Source organism: Oryzias latipes, chromosome 2 (genome assembly GCF_002234675.1).
Source record: "Oryzias latipes chromosome 2, ASM223467v1".
In the NCBI taxonomy this organism is placed as follows: domain Eukaryota; kingdom Metazoa; phylum Chordata; class Actinopteri; order Beloniformes; family Adrianichthyidae; genus Oryzias; species Oryzias latipes.
The window spans coordinates 8,693,588-8,712,882 of record NC_019860.2 but is presented as its reverse complement, the minus strand read 5'-3'; the positions used below and the strand labels follow the sequence as shown (position 1 = coordinate 8,712,882).

General features: G+C 40.1%; 5 protein-coding genes across 8 annotated transcripts in view; 2 read left to right on the top strand and 3 right to left on the bottom strand.

The window, feature by feature from the left end:
* The window catches only part of LOC110013798 (gastrula zinc finger protein XlCGF28.1), a 989,290-nt gene that overhangs the window by 339,930 nt on the left and 630,065 nt on the right, over positions 1-19,295 (top strand). The gene's annotated exons all lie outside the window — the stretch shown is intronic.
* LOC101169839 (NLR family CARD domain-containing protein 3) overlaps positions 1-19,295 on the bottom strand; it is a 1,010,604-nt gene that overhangs the window by 492,539 nt on the left and 498,770 nt on the right. The gene's annotated exons all lie outside the window — the stretch shown is intronic.
* LOC105355408 (NACHT, LRR and PYD domains-containing protein 12-like) overlaps positions 1-19,295 on the top strand; it is a 768,227-nt gene that overhangs the window by 563,917 nt on the left and 185,015 nt on the right. The window lies entirely within an intron of this gene.
* Positions 1-19,295, bottom strand: part of LOC111948683 (zinc finger protein 239-like) — a 65,348-nt gene that overhangs the window by 37,980 nt on the left and 8,073 nt on the right. The window lies entirely within an intron of this gene.
* LOC105355363 (zinc finger protein 782-like) lies at positions 11,387-12,731 on the bottom strand. The gene has a single exon (XM_011482219.3). The coding sequence runs from the start codon at positions 12,474-12,476 to the stop codon at positions 11,517-11,519; it is 960 nt and encodes a 319-aa protein (XP_011480521.3). The 5' UTR covers positions 12,477-12,731; the 3' UTR covers positions 11,387-11,516.

The following is a 19,295-nucleotide window of genomic DNA, read 5'->3' as shown; positions in this document are numbered from 1 at the left end:
TGTAGCCTTGATTCCGCCCAGATTTACAGGGAATCCATGCATTACAAATTTCAACAAAAAAGGGCCAACTCTGAGAATTCAGTCTTCATGGACACAAGACTGCTTTTTGAAAGACTGTTGAGTGCACTTTTTGCTGTAAGTGTTGTTTGTCATACATCAAAGTCAATGTGCATCGGAGTCAATGGAACCTGTCCAGATACAGCAAACAAACCAGCTCCCTCAAAGTTTGTACTACTGCTAATCATAATGGTACAAATGTAAGTGATCTTATTACACATTATATTGCAAAAAAGAAAAATAATCTATTTTAATATTATTTACACAGTTCTTCATATGCTGTTTTTAAAACTTGTCAAATAAAAAAAAGGTTTAATTTGAAAGGATCTTCTCCCAACATCTGCTACTTTCCATCACCTAAAAGTTGTCTTTCTAGTTAATCATCAGCACCTCTGAAATAAAAACATTCATTCATGAGCTGGAGGCAGAGTTTACAGCATCATTTTAAAAAGCTCAGACCGATGTTCTCTGTCTTGATTAACCCTTGTGCCATCTTAGATGACCCCACCCTTACATTGAAGTGTTCTCCATACCATGACAAAGGTGGATAAATGTGGAAAGATTTCATGTAATCCATGGACACCAGTGAAGATCACAAATCATTGAAGAAAAAAAGTTCAGCGCACTGTCTAGTGGGTCTAGATGACCCAACTCTCAATGTTAAAGTGCCTAGGATAGCACAAGGGCTACGCCCGACTTGTTGATGGATGTTATTAGGATGCTGTTCTGATGGACTGGATAGATGCAGTTCATTGAGCTGAAGAACTGAGTGCTGTGGAGGACAAAGTATGTAGAATTCAGCAACAGTTGGAAGTCAGACTGTTGCTGGATCATAGAGCTCACTTCCTCACCTGCTGGACTTCTGCACCTGAGGGATTCAGCTGATTTTGAAACATTGCTCTGGTGCTGCTGTCTGTCTTCTAGTCTACATTTCTCTGTCAACAGGTGTTTTTATCTATGAAACATGTGCTCAGCCCTATTTACAGTCGCTTAGCAACCCAGCTCTCTGAGTCCTGCTTTCAACCTAAGGTATCAACTCCAAGCCCTAGATCACAGAGCTTCACCAACCAAAGCAGAACCAGAGGTCACACTGACTGTCTGGTAGGCATCTGTTTATTGCCTCATCTTACGCTTGGTGTAACCCTTGTGCAATCCTAGGCACTTTAACATTGAGAGTTGGGTCATCTAGACCCACTGGACAGTGCTCTGAACCTTTTTTCTTCAATGATTTGTGATCTTCACTGGTGTCCATGGATTACATGAAATCTTTCCACCTTTATCCACCTTTGTCATGGTATGGATAACACGTCAATGTAAGGGTGGGGTCATCTAAGATAGCACAAGGGTTAATTTATTTTTTTAATTTCTAACTTGTCCTGTCCAACAGCTGATCAAGCAGATCAGAGCTCAGTGCCTCTTGTATTGGACAGATTTTATTGTTACAATTGGGGTTTATGGATCTACGGACATCCTGAGTGTATATTTGCATAAACCCCTTTTGTATTTGAGGCTAAGCTTTATTAATGAAAATTATATTTGTATGCATTCCTTGTTGGACCGGACGGAAAAAATGAAAGAAAAGAGGAGGAAACGGAGTGGGATGTCAGAGATGGGGGATAGGGGGTTAGAGTGGGGGGTAGTCGATATCACAAAGTTAAAACATAAAAGTGTCGTAAGTAAATTAAATTACATAACTTAATTCACACAGCAACAAAACAAAAAAAGGCTGCACACAACTATTTACGGGTTAGAAGTATAATCATGCATCAATGATTAAAGGTTTATCTCCCAGGATTTCTGCACATAGACAGGTACACACAATATTCACATTACCCATGCTCATGAAGAGGGCTGTGGAAAAGAGAAAAAAAAACAGTCTCCATGCCCATATTTGTGCAAAGGGGAGTAAGTGGGTGGGCTGAGTGAATGTGTGCCTCTTAGAGTGTACCTTGATCCAGCAGAGACAGGAGGCCAGGCACCCCACACCCCAGAGCTAAGGGCAGACAGCGCAGCAACCCGGCCGATCCAGACATCCAAGAGCCTCACTGTCAAGGACAGACACTGTCAAGGACACAGACAAGGATTCAAGATCAACCACCCTCCCGTGCACTGGACCCCCAGCACAAAAACGGAGATGAAGGTCAGGACCCATCAGCCCCCCCGGCTGAGGAGTAGGAGGAACAGAGAACATGCAGAGTCAGAGCCCCGCCCCATCCCACCCCCGACCACTTGTGACCTACACCGGCGCCCAGACGAGAGGCATGCCACCGCCAAGGAGTCTTGAGCCCCCACCCGCCCCCAACCCCAGAGGCAGGCCGGCAAAGCCCATGGTCAGCCCACACTGCGCACCCGTTCAACCTGCCCACCAGCCCCACCGAGGTCAAGAAGGGGGAAGCTGCAGAAATTGACCGGATGCAGGCGACCAGCGGGGGCCCCAGACAGGGCCAGGGGACGGTGAGTCTGAGGACCAGGCTCTAGTTGCTGTAAGCAACAATGGAAAAGATTGGGGTTTCTCGGTATGCCCAAGAGAGGAGCCCCAGCTGGCCCCAGGGGATGCTGTCCAGCCCGCTCAGATGTTGTATACTCTCTCCCTCCACCAACACACTGGCAGCAGACGCCGGCCCATCCTACTAAGCGTGGGGGGCAGGGGACAGGAAGCAATGTGACCATCCCCCTCTCCTTGTGTGTGCACGTGTATGTGTGTTAAAGAAGTGCAGTTAAAATTGGTGGACAGCGGGGATACAGACTCCTCCATTTTACAACAGCACTCTGATCACCCAAGCATGTCCACCACAGGGGCCTACATGAGTGTATTTATGTATGGTGGTGTATTTATGTGTGTGGTGTATGTTTTGGGAGGGGTGCAATTAAAATAGGTCCCAACATGTCTGAAGCTAACAAAGCTTGATTTGGGGGGGGGGGGGGGGGGGGTCTACTTAACCTTATTTATTTATTTCCTCAATTGCCCCCCCTCCTTTTTTCATCCCCTTTTTCCCCTCCCCCCTTCTTTTTTTCAATTTTATTTTGTATTATTATTCCCCCCCCCCCCCCCCCCTTTGACTGATTTATATTTGTCCCTTGTTTATGTATCTATTTATTTATTTAGTTTACCCCCACTGTCAACTCCCAGGCTTCTTGGTGAAGTGTTATGTGTAAAGAGGGAGACTTGTCTTGCTCTACCGTGCATGGTATTGTTGTATCCCTATCCCAAAAACCCCCACCCAAGCACGAGGCACCAGGCCCACTGCGGAGTGCAGCAGAGGCAACGCAGAGTGCACCAGCCCCCCATCACCATCTTCCCAACACCACACAGCCAGGGAGGAGCAGGTCTAGACACCACCCCCAAGGCCGTAGAACAGAGCCCCAGCCCCAGGCAACCGGGTCCCCAATGGGAGCTCTGGTTGCCAGGCGCCTGAACTCCACACCCATCAGACATCCCCCGCCGACCACAAGCACATCCATCCCCCCCAGTCAGTTCGACTGTCCCCCCCCCACCCCCCACCAGCTCCGGCCGAGCCAAGAGGAGGCACCCGAGGGCACAGGCAGGCCAACCAGGACAGCACCAACACACCCCGGGGACCAGAGACAACAGGGGCCCAGGGGCGCAGGCGAGCCCCCCGCCCAGACCAGGCACAGTGACTGGTTAACTAAGATTGTTTTTTTTTAGCTATGCAAAGAGCAGTAAAGATGATGGTTTTTGATCTTTGCTCTATACTGATGGCGCTCTTATCACCAAGTACACAAAAAGATGGCGATGTTGTGATAGGGATTTCGAACCAGGTTGACAAATCTACACACACCTTCTGCCAAAACCAGGGGACCGACGTGCAAAACCACATTGCGTGCAAAAATTGATCTGGGATAATGCTGTTGCAAAACCCACAAATGTCTGGTTCGCTGAGACCCATCTTAAAAATCCTTTGTCATGTGTAGTGAGTTCTATGAAGAGTTTTAAACTGAATCAGTTGCAGATTCCGACTTTTGGTTAGTCTAAAAGTGTTCAAGCAAATCTGTGACCAATAAGAGTCGTCTGTATTAATACCCAAGTCTGAATCCCACTTCTCTGTTGGCAATGTGACTTGGTTTCCAATATTACTTATAAATATATATATTTTAGACATTGTATGATGTTAGTATCAGAAATGTATTCGCTGTATCAGGGAGTGTCAAGTTTATATAACTTGGATTAAACCTTATTACGGATTTCAGTTGCTATTCTAAAAAAATTGTATTACTTAATCCATACCGTCCTTTTAGGTTTTCAAAGGATACAAATGTATTATCTTGAATTATATGTCCTAGATGAGTAATTCCGTTAGCCTTCCAGGTTGGAAAGTTCAGCTTTTTCTTGCTTATCTGGGTGTCAGGATTGTTCCAAATGGGTGTCAGTTTGCTCGGTGTGAGGGAAGAGTTATTCATCTCAACCCTTGTGCTATCCTAGGCACTTTAACGTTGGGAGTTGGGTCATCTAGACCCACTAGACCAGGGGTCGGCAACCCATGGCTCCGGAGCCACATGTGGCTCTTTCATCCTTCTGTTGTGGCTCCATGTGACTTTGGAAAATAATGAGTATTTTATAATAATTAAATTTTATTTTAGTTTGTTCATTTTTCATGGCATTTCAAAAGCGCTGCTGGCTCCACACGAAGCGAGTGCCACGTAAAAAACAGCTTCGTAATGAGCTCGTGTTTATCGGGCGAGACCTGCAGAGCTGATAGCAGGAGGAGACACGCGGGGCGGCTTCAATAAACACTCCGATCTTCTGCCGGGAACTTGACGTGCCTCCGGGCAGAGACCAACCAACTCGCTGATGACAGACTGAGAGTTTGCGCCAGTGTTGCCAGATAGAGTCACAGTTTTCCAGCCCAAAAGTCATCTGAAAACCGCCAGACCCAGCCAAAACCAACTCTCAGCTGCAGAGGATGTGAACAGGTGAACAGGTAGAGAGGAAATGCAGGTGGAGAGGCGGAGGAGGGGCTTTGGCTTCAAACTCTGTCAGAGAGATGCAAACACGGGCGTCAGATTGAGACGCAGCTTTCACTGCGGGAGTTGAAGCAGAGACTTTCCCTGGGATGATTTTATGAACTCAAACATGGAAACATGATTACCAAGTAGAACTCTTCAAAATAATAAGCCTGATCTCTCCACATTCTCAGTGTCTACCATGCATTGACAAACACATCGCTCCAAAGCCGCGATCAGACCAGAACCAGTAGCTCCTCCCACACGCGGCCACGGTACCATCCTTTAAAGAACATAATGTGCATTTGCAGCGACGTATGCTTCAGATGATGTCCGATTGGCCAATCTACATGTCAATCAAGTCCCGTACTTCTCAGTGAGGATTTTGATTGGCTGGTGGATTTTTTTTAATCTTTTCTGGCCCGCGATCTACACTCATGTCATTGAAAATCGACCGGTCGATCAATAGTGATCAACGTAATGAGCACCTTTGAATAATATATACATGCATAATATATATAATGATGTCAAAACGGGTTGTGGCTCCGAGTGCTTTCTTTTTTATTAGGGGCGGTGGGGCGGTCTAAAGGTTGCCGACCCCTGCACTAGACAGTGCTCTGAACCTTTTTTCTTCAATGATTTTTGATCTTCAATGGTGTCCATGGATTACATGAAATCTTTCCACCTTTATCCACCTTTGTCATGGTAGGGAGAACACATCAATGTAAGGGTGGGGTCATCTAAGATAGCACAAGGGTTACGAAAATCTCACCAGGCTGTTAACATAGTTTGGATATAAATACTTTTAAAGTTAGTGTACCGCTGGATGGAGCTGTTAATAAAAGAACGATCATATAGTTCAATCTCTTTACATAGTGACTGGTCCACATCTATCCATGAGTGATCTGCTGGATTGTTCTTATGCAATTTTTAAATATAGTGTAATCTATGACCAAGGAAATAATTATAAAAGTTAGAGAATTCTAAGCCACCAAAGGATTTTACATTTTTCAATGTTTTTAAACTGATTCTTGGTGGTTTATTTATAATTTCTTTATTTATAATTTCAATATGATCAGAGAGATGGGACAATAGCTGGAGGGAATAGTAGGATCTTTTTCTGGCTTCAGGAGGAGAATGATGTTGGCAGAGTTCAGGTTAGCAGGTAGTGATTGGTGACTTTAATAAACATAACCAATCTATAAAAAACTGGAGCCAAGATGTCCCAGAACTCTTTGTAGAATTCTGCTGGGAAGCCGTCCGGCCCTGGGGCTTTATTATTGGGCATCTGCAGCAGAGACTCATGAAGTTCTGCTACAGAGAGGGCTGAGTCTAAGGCTGTAATTAGTTCTTGGTTTAGTTTTGGTAGATGTACATTATCAAGAAATGATTTAATGCTCTCTGCTGATGGATCGATTTGAGATGATGATAAGTTCTTGTAAAATTCTTTAAACGTGTTGTTTATTTCTTTTGGGTCGTGGGTGATATTCCCTATCTCTTCCCTAATTGAGGATATTGTGTTTTTTTTCTTTGTTGTTTTACAATTGATTAGCTAAGTCTTTGTAGCTGAAATTGAGTTTGTTTATTAATTGTATTGTTTAATTCTAGTTTACAATTATTGAGAGCTTTCAGAACATGTTCTTGTCCAAAAGAAGCATACGCTTCATCAAGAATTCCTATTTTATTTTCTTATTCAAATATGGCTGCCTTTTCTTTTCTCTTTTTGTTAGATGAAAAGAAAATGATTTTACCTCTTATTTCTGCTTTTGCCACTTCCCAAATGACACACGGTGTAACATACGGAGTATCATTAGTTTCTATAAACATGTCCCATTCTCTTTTCACATAATTGATGAAATTTACATCTTTAAGCAGATATGTATTAAACCTCCAGCTTTTAAAAGATACATTTAACATGTTCATTGATATTGTCATGGAAACTGGTGCATGATCACTGATAACTATTGGATGTATCTTAACATCTCTAATACCCTTTCTAACTAGCATATAATCTAACCGGGAGTTTGAGTGGTGAACAGGAGAAAAGAAGGTAAAACCTTTGGTATTTTGGTGACAGGAGCGGCAAATGTCGCATAGACCCATTTCGTCCATTTACTGCCTGAGAGTTCCGGTTGATTGCCAGCTTCGCTGTTTCGCCGCTGAGCTGAGTGTGCCGACTTCAGGGTCTAATACAAGATTGAAGTCACCTCCTATAAAAAATGTGGAGCCAGAGTCAGCCGACAGTGATGTAAAGAGCCTGTGAAAAAAGGAGGAGTCATCTACATTTGGGCCATATATACTAGTAATATTTCATATTCCGAATTGATATATTAATAATCACATATGTACCGTCTGGATCCGACAGTGTCGGAGTGCATATATGTGACATTTTTATTCATTAAAATGGCAACACCTCTTTCCTTTGAGTTATAATAGGCTGAGTATTTGAATGGAAACTGTTGGGAGGAGAGAAGGTGGTCCGTTGAATTAGTTAAATGTGTCTCCTGCAGTAAAACAACATCTGCTTTTAGATCATTTAGATGGTCTAAAACCTTCAGCCTCTTTCCACTGGTACCAACACCGCTCACATTCCATGTGACAAAGTTCAGTGTGGACATGATTATACTAACTGAGTGAAGGCAAAGTTAGTGAGCAAAATTGCTCAGTCTGTGCACGTGACCAGCACCGTGTGTGACCCTTGGGTGTGTGAAAGAGCAGTGCATTTCCTATGATGTGTGTCTTCTGTCTCCTGCTGTGAGAGTTGTGTGTGTGATTGTATGAAATGTGATTAGTATAAAAAACGTTTCTTTGTGTGTGCAAGTGTGTGTATACGAGTAACAAATCCCACATTGTGGTTAGCTGTTGAGACATGCTTTCTTACAATTGTTAAACTTACTGTCCAGGAGGGGGAGTAAAGGAGGGCATATAGAAACAAAACATAACAGAAAGCTAAAACGACTCATTGAGGGAAATGATCAATTAACTAGACCCGCTGTTTAGAATGTCTGTTAATTTAACCATATCTATTGTAAATGAAATATGTAGACTGGAGTGTGATGGACCGATGTCACCTGAATTCTGAGCTTAGGAAAGCCAGGTGGTGAAAACTCCACTTTCTACTGTTTTCTGTTCCAAACTGTGTCAGCTCCAGAAGCTTCATCTGCAGGAACTTTGTCCAACACTTCACATCCAAGCATTTTCATCACCAAGGTTACTAATTCCATCCTGATATTATGGGATGTTCCTTTGATGAATCATCTGACATTCCTGCTCCGTTCAAATCTTCTTCATCTCAAAACTGAAGCCATGTCCAGAAGAAGAGGAAACACACAGATGAAGAGCTGCACTGATACATAATGAGATTTGAAAATAAAAGTTCTTTTCTTCTTTTTTTACTTTATCTGCATCCATGAAAAATATTGACATTTCAATAGAAAAGCATCAAATCAGTAACAATAGGTATTTAAAAGTGATACATCTTTAAAACCAAAAGATATTTTAAATAAGAAAAAACACTTTCATCTTTTTTGAGAACTTGCTGTGAAAAACTAATCAGTATAAAAAGCTAAAAATAGAAGAAACAAACAAACAAACACTGAGCTCATCTTCCAATACAAAATCTTGAGCTGAAAAACATTCAATAAAACCAGAATTAAGTATGAAGGTTTCTGTTGAGTGGAACCTCAATGCTGCCCTCGGACTGATGAGACAACCACAGAGAAGCAGTTTATTTGCTTCAGTTTTCTTCACAGCTTCTGATGGAAAACTTCCAGCACCATGCTGACCTGCTGTTGGATGGATGCGTTTGCTGCCAATGTTGCATCCTTAACAGCAGAGCGCACGAGTGTGTCTATGTACTTCTGCAGAAGGAAAGAAAGAGCAGCCGTCCTGTCTGTGGCTGTTAACGCCACTGAGGAGTCCAGCTTTGGAACCTGCATAAAACCAACAAACAGCAGAAACCCACTCTGTGGGAAAGACTCCACACTTCTGACTGATGTTCACGTCCACTTTATTCTTCACAGTAAAGATTGGAATAGAACACTGAGAACCAAACAGAACAGATAAACAGTTCTAATGTCTATACTGGAAAGCATGAATAGCATAAACAAAAGACAGAAATACCAGTCTGGCTCTTTATCTGCATCTTCCTCAATACATTTTTGGGAAAACCTTGTCCTCACAAAATGGTTAATTGCTCACATGCCTCAACAAATACAAACTAAAGATGTTAAAACAATTATAAAATGTTCCATGATCATACAAAGAATTTGAGAACTAAAGGTATATTCTAAATATTTCTAATGTTGTCATAGTAACACATGCTTGGACAACATACACACTGTCCGCATAAACTACATCCACAATGGTCATCCAAACAACTTTAAAACAATAATAATAATATTATATATCAATCAACAAAAGTTAAACATTGCTCTTGAATTGTTTGAATTATTTACCTACATGTATTTGAAAACAAAATAAATGAAAAGTGACAGTACAAAAAGTAACGGTAACTTTCAAAAGGGTTAAAGCCCTTCAAGAGAAGAAAATTTGACTCTTATAATTCTAACACATCTTTATTCACAGGTACATTGAAGGAAATTATTTCATTGAATTAAAAATTTAACTCATATTGTATAGAATTATTACACATATATCAATCGTTTGTCATTATATTGTTAATTGTGGCTTTTACACTGAAAAAACCTGGGTTATTTCTTCAACCCAACTTCTAGGTTATTCATATTGGGATATATTTTTGGGTTACTTTTTTGAGAAAAACAATTTTTTTGGGTTATTGCAATTTCATTTTACCCCAATTTATGTTTTTGCTTTCCCCGAGTTAAAAAGCCCCAGAAAATGTTGGTCCCTTTTTAACCTCAGAGTTGGGTTTAAAAACAACCCAATTGTTGGACTTCAATTTATGTTGTAGTAGAACAGTAATATGATATGTCACCTGTGAAAGTCCAGTAAATGTAGCTTTAGTATCTTAAGAGCAATTGAACATTTCTGATCGTATGTGATTCATATCTTAATTACACATCCCTGCAAAATAGAAATGACTTCCTCCCATTATCACCATGAGTATGACTATTCTTTATTAGCTCATTTCAATATTAATATTTGTTTAAATTGTTTTTTAGTTCTTGGTTCTTTTGAAATACCTTCTTATGACAATACTTGGATTAAAATAAACCAAAAGACACTTTCTGTCAGTTATAAACATTTACTGTATTTTCCGGACTATAAGTCCCTGCTGAGTATAAGTCGCACCAGCCCAAAAATGCATTTTAAAGTAGAAAAAAACACAGATAAGTCGCACTGGACTATAAGTCGCATTTGAACGTGAAATTTATTTGACAAAATCTGGGACCAAGAACTAATAACTTGCACAACCTCATATGACACAATCATAGCAGACTGTCTATCTCATAATTTCACAGTAATTCTTTCTCAAACCTATTTATTTATTCTTTTCATGAAGCATCATTGGATCTATGAAATCATTGGAAAATAGAATATTATGTTGTTAGCCTTCAAGATCTTACTGTAAAAAAAGGTTTGCTGATTCTCTGAGTCACTTAACATACTCTTAACACTTAACATACCTCATACATCAAATTGACCCAGGAACATCATCTCTGTTCCTCACAAATGAACATAACAGGAGGGTTAACAATGTATTTATTTCAATTTATTTCTAATATAAGTTACTTCGGAGTATAAGTCGCACCCTTTGCCAAACTTTGAAAAAAAGGGCGACTTATAGTCCGGAAAATACGGTATTAAAGAGTTTAGTTCCCTGAAGTCCACATCTGTGATATTTTGCTAACTTTACTAAACTGTATTTTTACACCTCCTGCTTGAAGTGGCAACATATTCTCCTGCACTTCACGGCAATAAAATATGATCATTCATTATTAGTTGGATGACAGTTCTAGTTAAGTATTAATCTGTAATCATGAAACTAAATTTTAAAGCACTAAACATTGATCAGGATGCAACATCAGATTTTGATTTTTCAGCAACTACAGAATCAGGAAGCCTATTCCTGTTGAAAAAATAAAGTTTGATCACCACAAAGCTGGTCAGCAGTGGGCGGCTTGAAGTGCATAAGAATTTATTTTATTCAACTGACTGACCCAGACCGAGAAACCACTTAAGACTAAAGTGCAGGTGTTTGGAGTTAAACAGCAGAAAAGGGAGGGGCCCCTCAAGAGCTAGAAACATTACATTTATTTTCAGTATTTTCGTCTTCTAATGTAAACCCTTATCTTTTGGGTTGTTGTGGGTTGTCTTGTGGGCACATTTTCTGCTAGGTCCTTTATTACATTTTTGACAATAAAAGGGCTTCTGACTTGTGTGATTTTTATTTTTATTTAGATTAGATTTTTGACTAAAATTTGTATCACATCCTTTGAAAAATCCTTCTCTTATGTATGTGTTTTCATGCATGTTTTGAGATAAGTATTTGACTAAAATTTGTATGACATACTTTACAAGAAAAAGTCTTCTCTCCTGTGTAAGTTCTCATGTGATTTGAGACTACATTTATGACTAAAACGTCTATTACATATTTTACAAGTAAAGGGCCTCTCTCCTGTATGAGTTCTTCTGTGTGCATTGAGACTAGACTTTTGACTAAAACTCTTTTTGCATACTTTACAAGAAAAAGGCCTGTCTCCTGTGTGAGTTCTCATGTGTGAATCGAGAATAGATTTTTGACTAAAACTTGTATCACATATTTTACAAGAAAAGGGCCTCTCTCCTGTATGAGTTCTTATGTGTGCATTGAGACTAGACATCTGACTAAAACCTGTACCACATACCTTACAAGAAAAAGGCTTATCTCCTGTATGAGTTCTCATGTGTGTTTTGAGATTAGATACACAACTAAAACTTGTATCACAAACTTTACAAGAAAAAGGCTTTTCCCCTGTATGAGTTCTTATGTGTCTTTTGAGACTGGATTTAATACTGAAACTTGTGTCACATATTTTACAAGAAAAGGGCCTCTCTCCTGTATGAGTTCTTATGTGTGCATTGAGACTAGACATCTGACTAAAACCTGTACCACATACCTTACAAGAAAAAGGCTTATCTCCTGTATGAGTTCTCATGTGTGTTTTGAGATTAGATACACAACTAAAACTTGTATCACAAACTTTACAAGAAAAAGGCTTTTCCCCTGTATGAGTTCTTATGTGTCTTTTGAGACTGGATTTAATACTGAAACTTGTGTCACATATTTTACAAGAAAAGGGCCTCTCTCCTGTATGAGTTCTTTTATGTGCATTGAGACTAGATATCTGACTAAAACCTATACCACATACGTCACAAGGAAAAGGCTTCTCTCCTGTATGAGTTGTCATGTGTCTTTTGAGATTAGATATGCAAGTAAAACCTTTGCCACATTCTTCACACACATAAGGTCTTTTATCAGACTCGGTTCCCATATGGACTAATACACTGGGCGCATTTCCTGTTCTTTTAACAGACTTTATAAAGGACAGACCATTTCCTCTTGGAGATCGTTTGTCTTTCTTTCCCAAACTTGCAGTCTTGGAGATTTTTCTAGCATCAGAGTTCCACTGACTTTCTGACACGTGAGAGCTGTCCACACTTTGGACATGACTTCTGTCTCTTATCTTCCTCTGATCTCCGTTCTCTTCATCTGTAGTTGATGTTGATTCTTCATGTTGGTTTCCTTCTTCATCCTGACTATCAGTTACATTAAAGCTTTGCTGATTGTTTAGATCTGCTTCACTGTTCTCATTTTCCTCACAAGTAGGAATCTCCATCAAGGTATCAGTCTCCTGCTTCAGATCAAGCTGCTCTTCATCCTGACTGATGCTGAATCCTTCTTGCTCCTCTTTAATCTGTGGAGGTTCTGATTCTTCCTGTTGCTCTTCAATCAGTGGAGATTCCTGCTGTTCTGCCTGTTCCACTCTGGAGTTCCTCTGGTGGTAGCAGAGATCCTCCTCTTCAGGCACATAATGCTGCGGGAGGACTGCAGGGACACAAACATAAAAAGCAGCCATTTCTTACTTGTACTAGTTGAAGCACTTATGTATTGGTAAATTCAAATAAAAATCTAAACCTTTGAAGTCCCAGTTTCAATTTTTTGTTTTAAACAAATCTTGGAAAAGAGATAACGGTGTCTTGATTGTCATTATTGGTTGTCCTGCAATTTGATTGTTTGGATGGTGTCAGATCAAACCAACATGAATTGAATATTGAGCTGATTGCACAAGCAGATGCACAAAGACAGATAGATCGTGGTTTATTTTAGCATGCTTTTTATTCTTCGGGTATTGGGGAAAGTAGCAAGTCTTTTCGAGCCAAAAGGCAAAAAGTGAAGTTGCACGTTTTTTTATTCATTTTTTCAAGTCTGACTCAAGTCCAAGTCATGTGACTAGTCCGCACCTCTGCTTCATGTTATACGTTGGTCCTGTAGTTCTGAAAGACTGCCTTCCCAGTGATTTGTAAGTGGGACTATGTTGATTTTAGAGGCCAAATACATTATCTAGGTTGTACGGTGGCGCAGTGGTTAGCGCTCTTGCCTCACAGCAAAAGGCCCCTGGTTCAAGTCCCAGCTGGGGGACATGAAAAACTACATAAATGGGGGACCTTTCTGTGTGGAGTTTGCATGTTCTCCCCGTGCATGGATGGGTTCTCTCCGGGACCAAAAACATGCTTCATAGGTCAATTGGCAACTCTAAATTGTCCATAGGTGTGAATGTGAGAGTGAATGGGTGTGTGTTTGTGGACATTCTATCTACCCTGCGACAGACTGGCGACCTGTCCAGGTTGTCCCCTGACTTCGCCCACAAGTGGCCGGGATAGGCTCCAGCAGCCCTGTGACCCCGAAAGGGAATAAACGGTTAAGAAAATGAATGAATACATTATCGGTGTTTGTTTCCTGGAAATGCTATGAAAATGGAGGAATTTGCACACAAATTTCGGATATCTTTAACGTAGCACTCTGGACAACTATATGGCAGGGATTTAATTGTGTTTGATTATCACAGCTTATTGATATGTCTGACAAATACAGTTTGGAGCTTTAGATAAGACTTCAGGATTCCATTTCCAGAATTATTTTGGCCAAATTTAACATGTTTTAAAAGCTACACAAACCTCTCTAGCAGTTTGTTTAAAGGTTGTCAGAAATGCCACATGTGAAGGTTCAATTACCAGCATCAGTATAGAGCATCAGTCTATACTGATGCTCTCCTTCCACAGCATTTCAGTGTTGCCCCACAGTAGGGTTGTCAACGATTAGTCAGTTTTGACAACGTTGACTTGTTGACCATAAAAAACTTGACGCAAGTTTGTTATAGTTGATTATTCTTACATGTATAATAAACACCCACAAAGTCATTCATGACCGTGTAGTTCATTGTTGAGCACAAAGCATGGCAGAACCTTCAGTTGACCCCTTCCGTAACCAAAAATGATGTCAGACAACAGATTTAAAAAAATTAGCACAACTGTCGCGACCTGATTAATAACGGCTACCAGATTTTTAATGGCAACCTGAATGGTCCCTTCACGGTCCTTGACAACTCCAATAAGGTAATTTTAGCAAACCTTATAATATTATAGAAAATGGCTGTTGTTTCTTATGTGATCGTGCCAATATTAATAATGCTTCGCGGCTAAGAGAATAGGAATGGGTTTTGTTAAGATCTTATCGATACTGCTTTTTGATCCAGTATCTTATTGGGATTCTTATTGATACTTTTCTGTGTGAAAACCAAGAGCAAGAGGACAAATGAACTGTATAGATAAAAATCTTTTAAATTTACCGTTAAAACACAATTTTAAGACTTTCGTACACATTAAACGAATAGCAGACTACTGAACATTTGTGCATTTTATTCACAGGTTCTTAAGTGAACACATACAGTACAAGTGGTTTTCTCTAAAAATGAACTCTCAACATACCTCAAAAACTTTTCTTTTCCTCCTTCATGTTGGCCTGCGGGCTCTAGCATGACATCACTCTTCTTTAACGGCACTAGTTACACCTGCTGGCCTTTTACTGGTACTAAATTATTTGTAACAAACCTACTTAACAATTAAACAATTTTAAAATTATTTTAAATTTTAAAATAAAAATATTATAAAATGAACAAGGTGGATGGCATATTTTCACTATTCTTACATTAATTTAATTAAAATTTTTATTGAATACAATTATAAATACTAACATGTCTATTAGTAATCTACACTTTAAGGTAGCAACTTAAATAAAAAAAAGCTCTGATTGAGAACCAAAATGCAGAGTATATCAAATATCCTCCTTACTTCACAGAACAATAACTGTGGGAATAAAAGTTCACAATGATCACCTCGCACATTTTTTCTGCAGAAATATCAGCATATTGGCCTTTTCTTGTAGCAGTCCGGGAGATGAGGGTTAGCTGGCTTTGTCTTTAAAAAAGGCTGAAAAATAGAAAAGGTACTTAGCCAAATCCAAATTCCTCTAATACCCTTCTGGCTTTTCCCTATTGCACCAGTTGTAGGGACATTTGAAGCTGTAATGGTGTCCAGACTTATTCTTTTTTTTTTTTTTTTAAAGCAAAATCATTGTATAAACGGAGGCTGAATATGTCAGTGTTTACACTGCCTCACTTATCCGTGTAACTTTAAATTAAACTGGACCATTTTCTTGATTATATTCCTAATGAATTATTATTTAACTTTAAGGAAAAAAAAATAATAATTTTATATCAAATTTATTTCGTGTAAGTCTTTTGGCTAACAGTAATACCTCCCTTTCTTGAATTGGACATGTAATAAGAAAGTTATGACACTAAGAACTCATCATTGATTCAGGTCACAAACACTTTGTTTTGCTTTTTAGTCAGGAATATAATTAAGACCAACATTTTGATCACTGAAATTGACAAAAAGTTCTTACTTTTTGACCCATCTGAATGATCTTTATACCATTGGGAAGGTTTCTTTAAGCCATTTCCAGTGACATGAAGATTAATTCAATGAATTTTAAAATTTTAGTCGCATACCTACTAACAGTGATTACCAAGTTTTCCCATTGTTTCCATCTGCAAAACGAAGCAAGTCATTCAATAGTAAAATAATTCCATTTCTATTTAACCTTTGTATTTGTTTGTTTTGTTCCGAATTGAAAGCTCTATCATTTGTGGTCGCCAAATCGTGTCTCTGGGCCTCAATAGTTAGTAAATATAAGTTCTATAATAAAAGGTTTTCATAAAAATAGTTTGTTATTTGTCATCTCCTGTTTTGTTTTCACACAGAAAAATATAAATAAGAATACCAGACCGATAAGTTTAGTAGATAACGGAAGTATTGATCTAAATCTTCACGATATCCATCCCTAGGCAAGAAGCTTTCATTGTATGGATGATGTTCGTCTTGCACAATCACAAATACATTGTTAATCTTCTACAGTTACATGCAACTACATATACACAATTGAGCTTTTGAGCCTTACAGACAGAAAACAGGGCATGTTTTACAATTTAAGTTGGTAATGAGCGGTCAGTATTTTGAGTTCAATAAGGAGCCAAATCATATATTGATTGAATTATTGTGTATAGTTGTTTTTTCACAAGTCCATGTATTGAGTTTCATATGTAATATTCAATCTAATCTTTAAAGTATGGAGCAAAAAATAAATATGAAGTTAAGGGAATTTAAACATTTATATTGAATTAAACTGTAATAAAAGTTGACTAAACACATTAAGGAGAAAAGTCAAACACAAACATGTTATCAACGTCATTTCAAAGTTCTAATGGAATCAGTTAAAATTTTAAATCTTTTGTTTTTTTTGTTGTTGTTCAGGCTTACAGTGATCTTGTTTTTATTAAATCATGACCTATCATGTATTTCTTTTTAACACAGGAGTATTTTCTGTAATAACATTTCTAAACAGATTTGCACGATTAAGCTTTGTAAGAACATTCTTAAATGTCTCTTACGAAATTTTTCCCAAATCAGAAAACATTTCTACAAACTTTTCTACTTTTTCTATTATCTTGTCTTATTCATAGAGGGTCCAAAGAAAAGAGGTTATTCCAGGAAGCATGTTTAAACTAACCTGACTAACCCTGAACTCTGGCTGAAATCCGCCTGAACATGCTTACTCGGGTCAATACATCGCTGATTTCCAGAGTCACCATGGAAACGCGTGGTGAAAAAAAGACTGCGCTATACTTCAGTGAGTCTGAGATTTTGATGACGGCGTATAAAGATTATACGTCCATCAAAAAACTAATGCAACTGCATCAGCAAAAAAGTTTCTGTTTGGAGAAAAATATTGGACAAAGTAAACGCACGAGTTTCTATCTCATTTATATATATAAATTCACACACACATTCACACACACATTTTACTTATCCAACTTTGCCAAGTTAAATGAATTACTTCTATTGGTAACAAGTAATTGAGTTAAATTTATTCAACTTAATTTCGTACGTCTATCTAACTCAAAAATTTTAACAACTCAAATGTACATATTTATCTAACTAAATGTCATATTACTCCAATTCAATTAAAGTTTTTTTTTTTTTTTTTTTAACTTGTCCTGTCCAACAGCTGGGCAGACAGATGAGAGCTGAGGGCCTCTTGTGTTGGACATATTTTACTTTAACAAGAGGGGTTATTAATCTTCAGACAAACCAAAGGTATGTCTGAATAAACCCCTTTTGTAATTGAGGCCAAACTTTATTAATTTCAATCATGTTTGAAAATCTTTGGTGTTGGACCGGACGGAAAAGGAAAGGGGGGAAGAAGAGAGAAGGACGTTAGAGAGACGGGGGGGTAGGAGGGTGATAATAGGAGGGGAAGGGGGACGAGACCATGAAGCAGCATAAAGCAACAAGTTTACTGGTTGTTAATCATTATGGTAAGGTTCAAATGTAGTACGAAAAGGGCGAGGCCTGTCCACACACACACTCAAATGTTATAAACACACCTGCTAGCTGCAAAAATGTCCACCTGTCGACATGTACACAAAACAGATAGTGTTCACACGCATACTTATGCCTTAAAACCAACTAGTGTGAAATATTTCAGTCATTCAATCATGCAAACTGTTAGTGCAAAGGTGAGCTAACACCTGTGCTCAGGTGAGTGTTTATGTTCTTCTAAAATGGATGGTGGAACGTGAAAAGAAGGAGGGAGAGTGCCCAGCCATCCCCACCCCAAGACCCCCACCGCAGCAGCAGCGGCAGCCGGAATCCCCCCAACGCCACACGGGAACCGGCAGGGAACAACCGCCAGCAACCGCCAGCAGGACCGCCGCAAGGCCCCCAGAGCCAGAGAGCAGGGAGGCACGGAGGGAAAGAGAGCGCCGCCCCAGCCCAAGCAGGAGAGCAGCCCCCCCGCCGCGCCGGGAGAGCCCAACGCAGGGCCCCACCGGAGAAGGACGCCCACAGCCCCAGACGAGCACCCCACCACCACCCAGGAGTTCCGGGCATCCCCCCACCCCAACCCCAGGTACGAGCCAGGACCCCCCAAGGGAGACTCGCTCCGCACTCCAGGCAGCCATCCGCCCGGCCCACGGTTGGTCCAGGGAGGAGCAAGGCAGGGGCCCGCCCCCCTGACCAACGGAGCCCCCACCAACCCCCGCCAGGCACCAGAGGCCCCGACCCCCACCCCAAACCACGGCAGAAGGGCAAGGAGCAGCGACGACCAGGCCCCCCCACCCCCTAAGTCATGGATTTAGCTATGGGAGACCAGAGAGACCGAATTCTTTCAAAGTTACTTGAACCTTGGGCTGACATTTTTTCCAAGCTGATATGATCAAGCAGCAGATTTCTGTGTTGACTTAAGGCCCGTACACACCGGGACGAATATTCGCCAGGCGTTATTCGCCAGCGTTTTTCGCCACGTTTTTTGTGTTCACACCCAGGCGATTTTCGCTGACGATGAGTGGAGTGAACATGCAATTTCATTCCCTGACATTAGATGGCGCTTAATGTAAAACAGAAATACTCCTGTACACAAGGTGGCGCTGCGCAAGTTTACGCTTCTGAAAGTCGCTTTTCACTCAGAAGAAGAGAGCAAGTATTTACACGCTTGTCAGAATCAAACAAAGAAAACATGAATATTTCAAGCACCAGTAGCTCCAACTGGTGCTTGGTTCGGGGATATTTTAGAATGTCCGTCATTATTGTTTCGCGGCTGTGTGTAGACGCTACTTGGCGTCTATCTTCTTCGCTGGTATGTGTGCTCAGCAAGGCAGTTTTGTGTTTGAGCGCCCCCAAGTTGTGTTTTA

What these genes read in the sequence shown, in the direction of transcription:
- LOC105355363 (XM_011482219.3), bottom strand. Translation starts at nt 12,476, where the DNA reads ATGGGAACCGAGTCTGATAAAAGACCTTATGTGTGTGAAGAATGTGGC.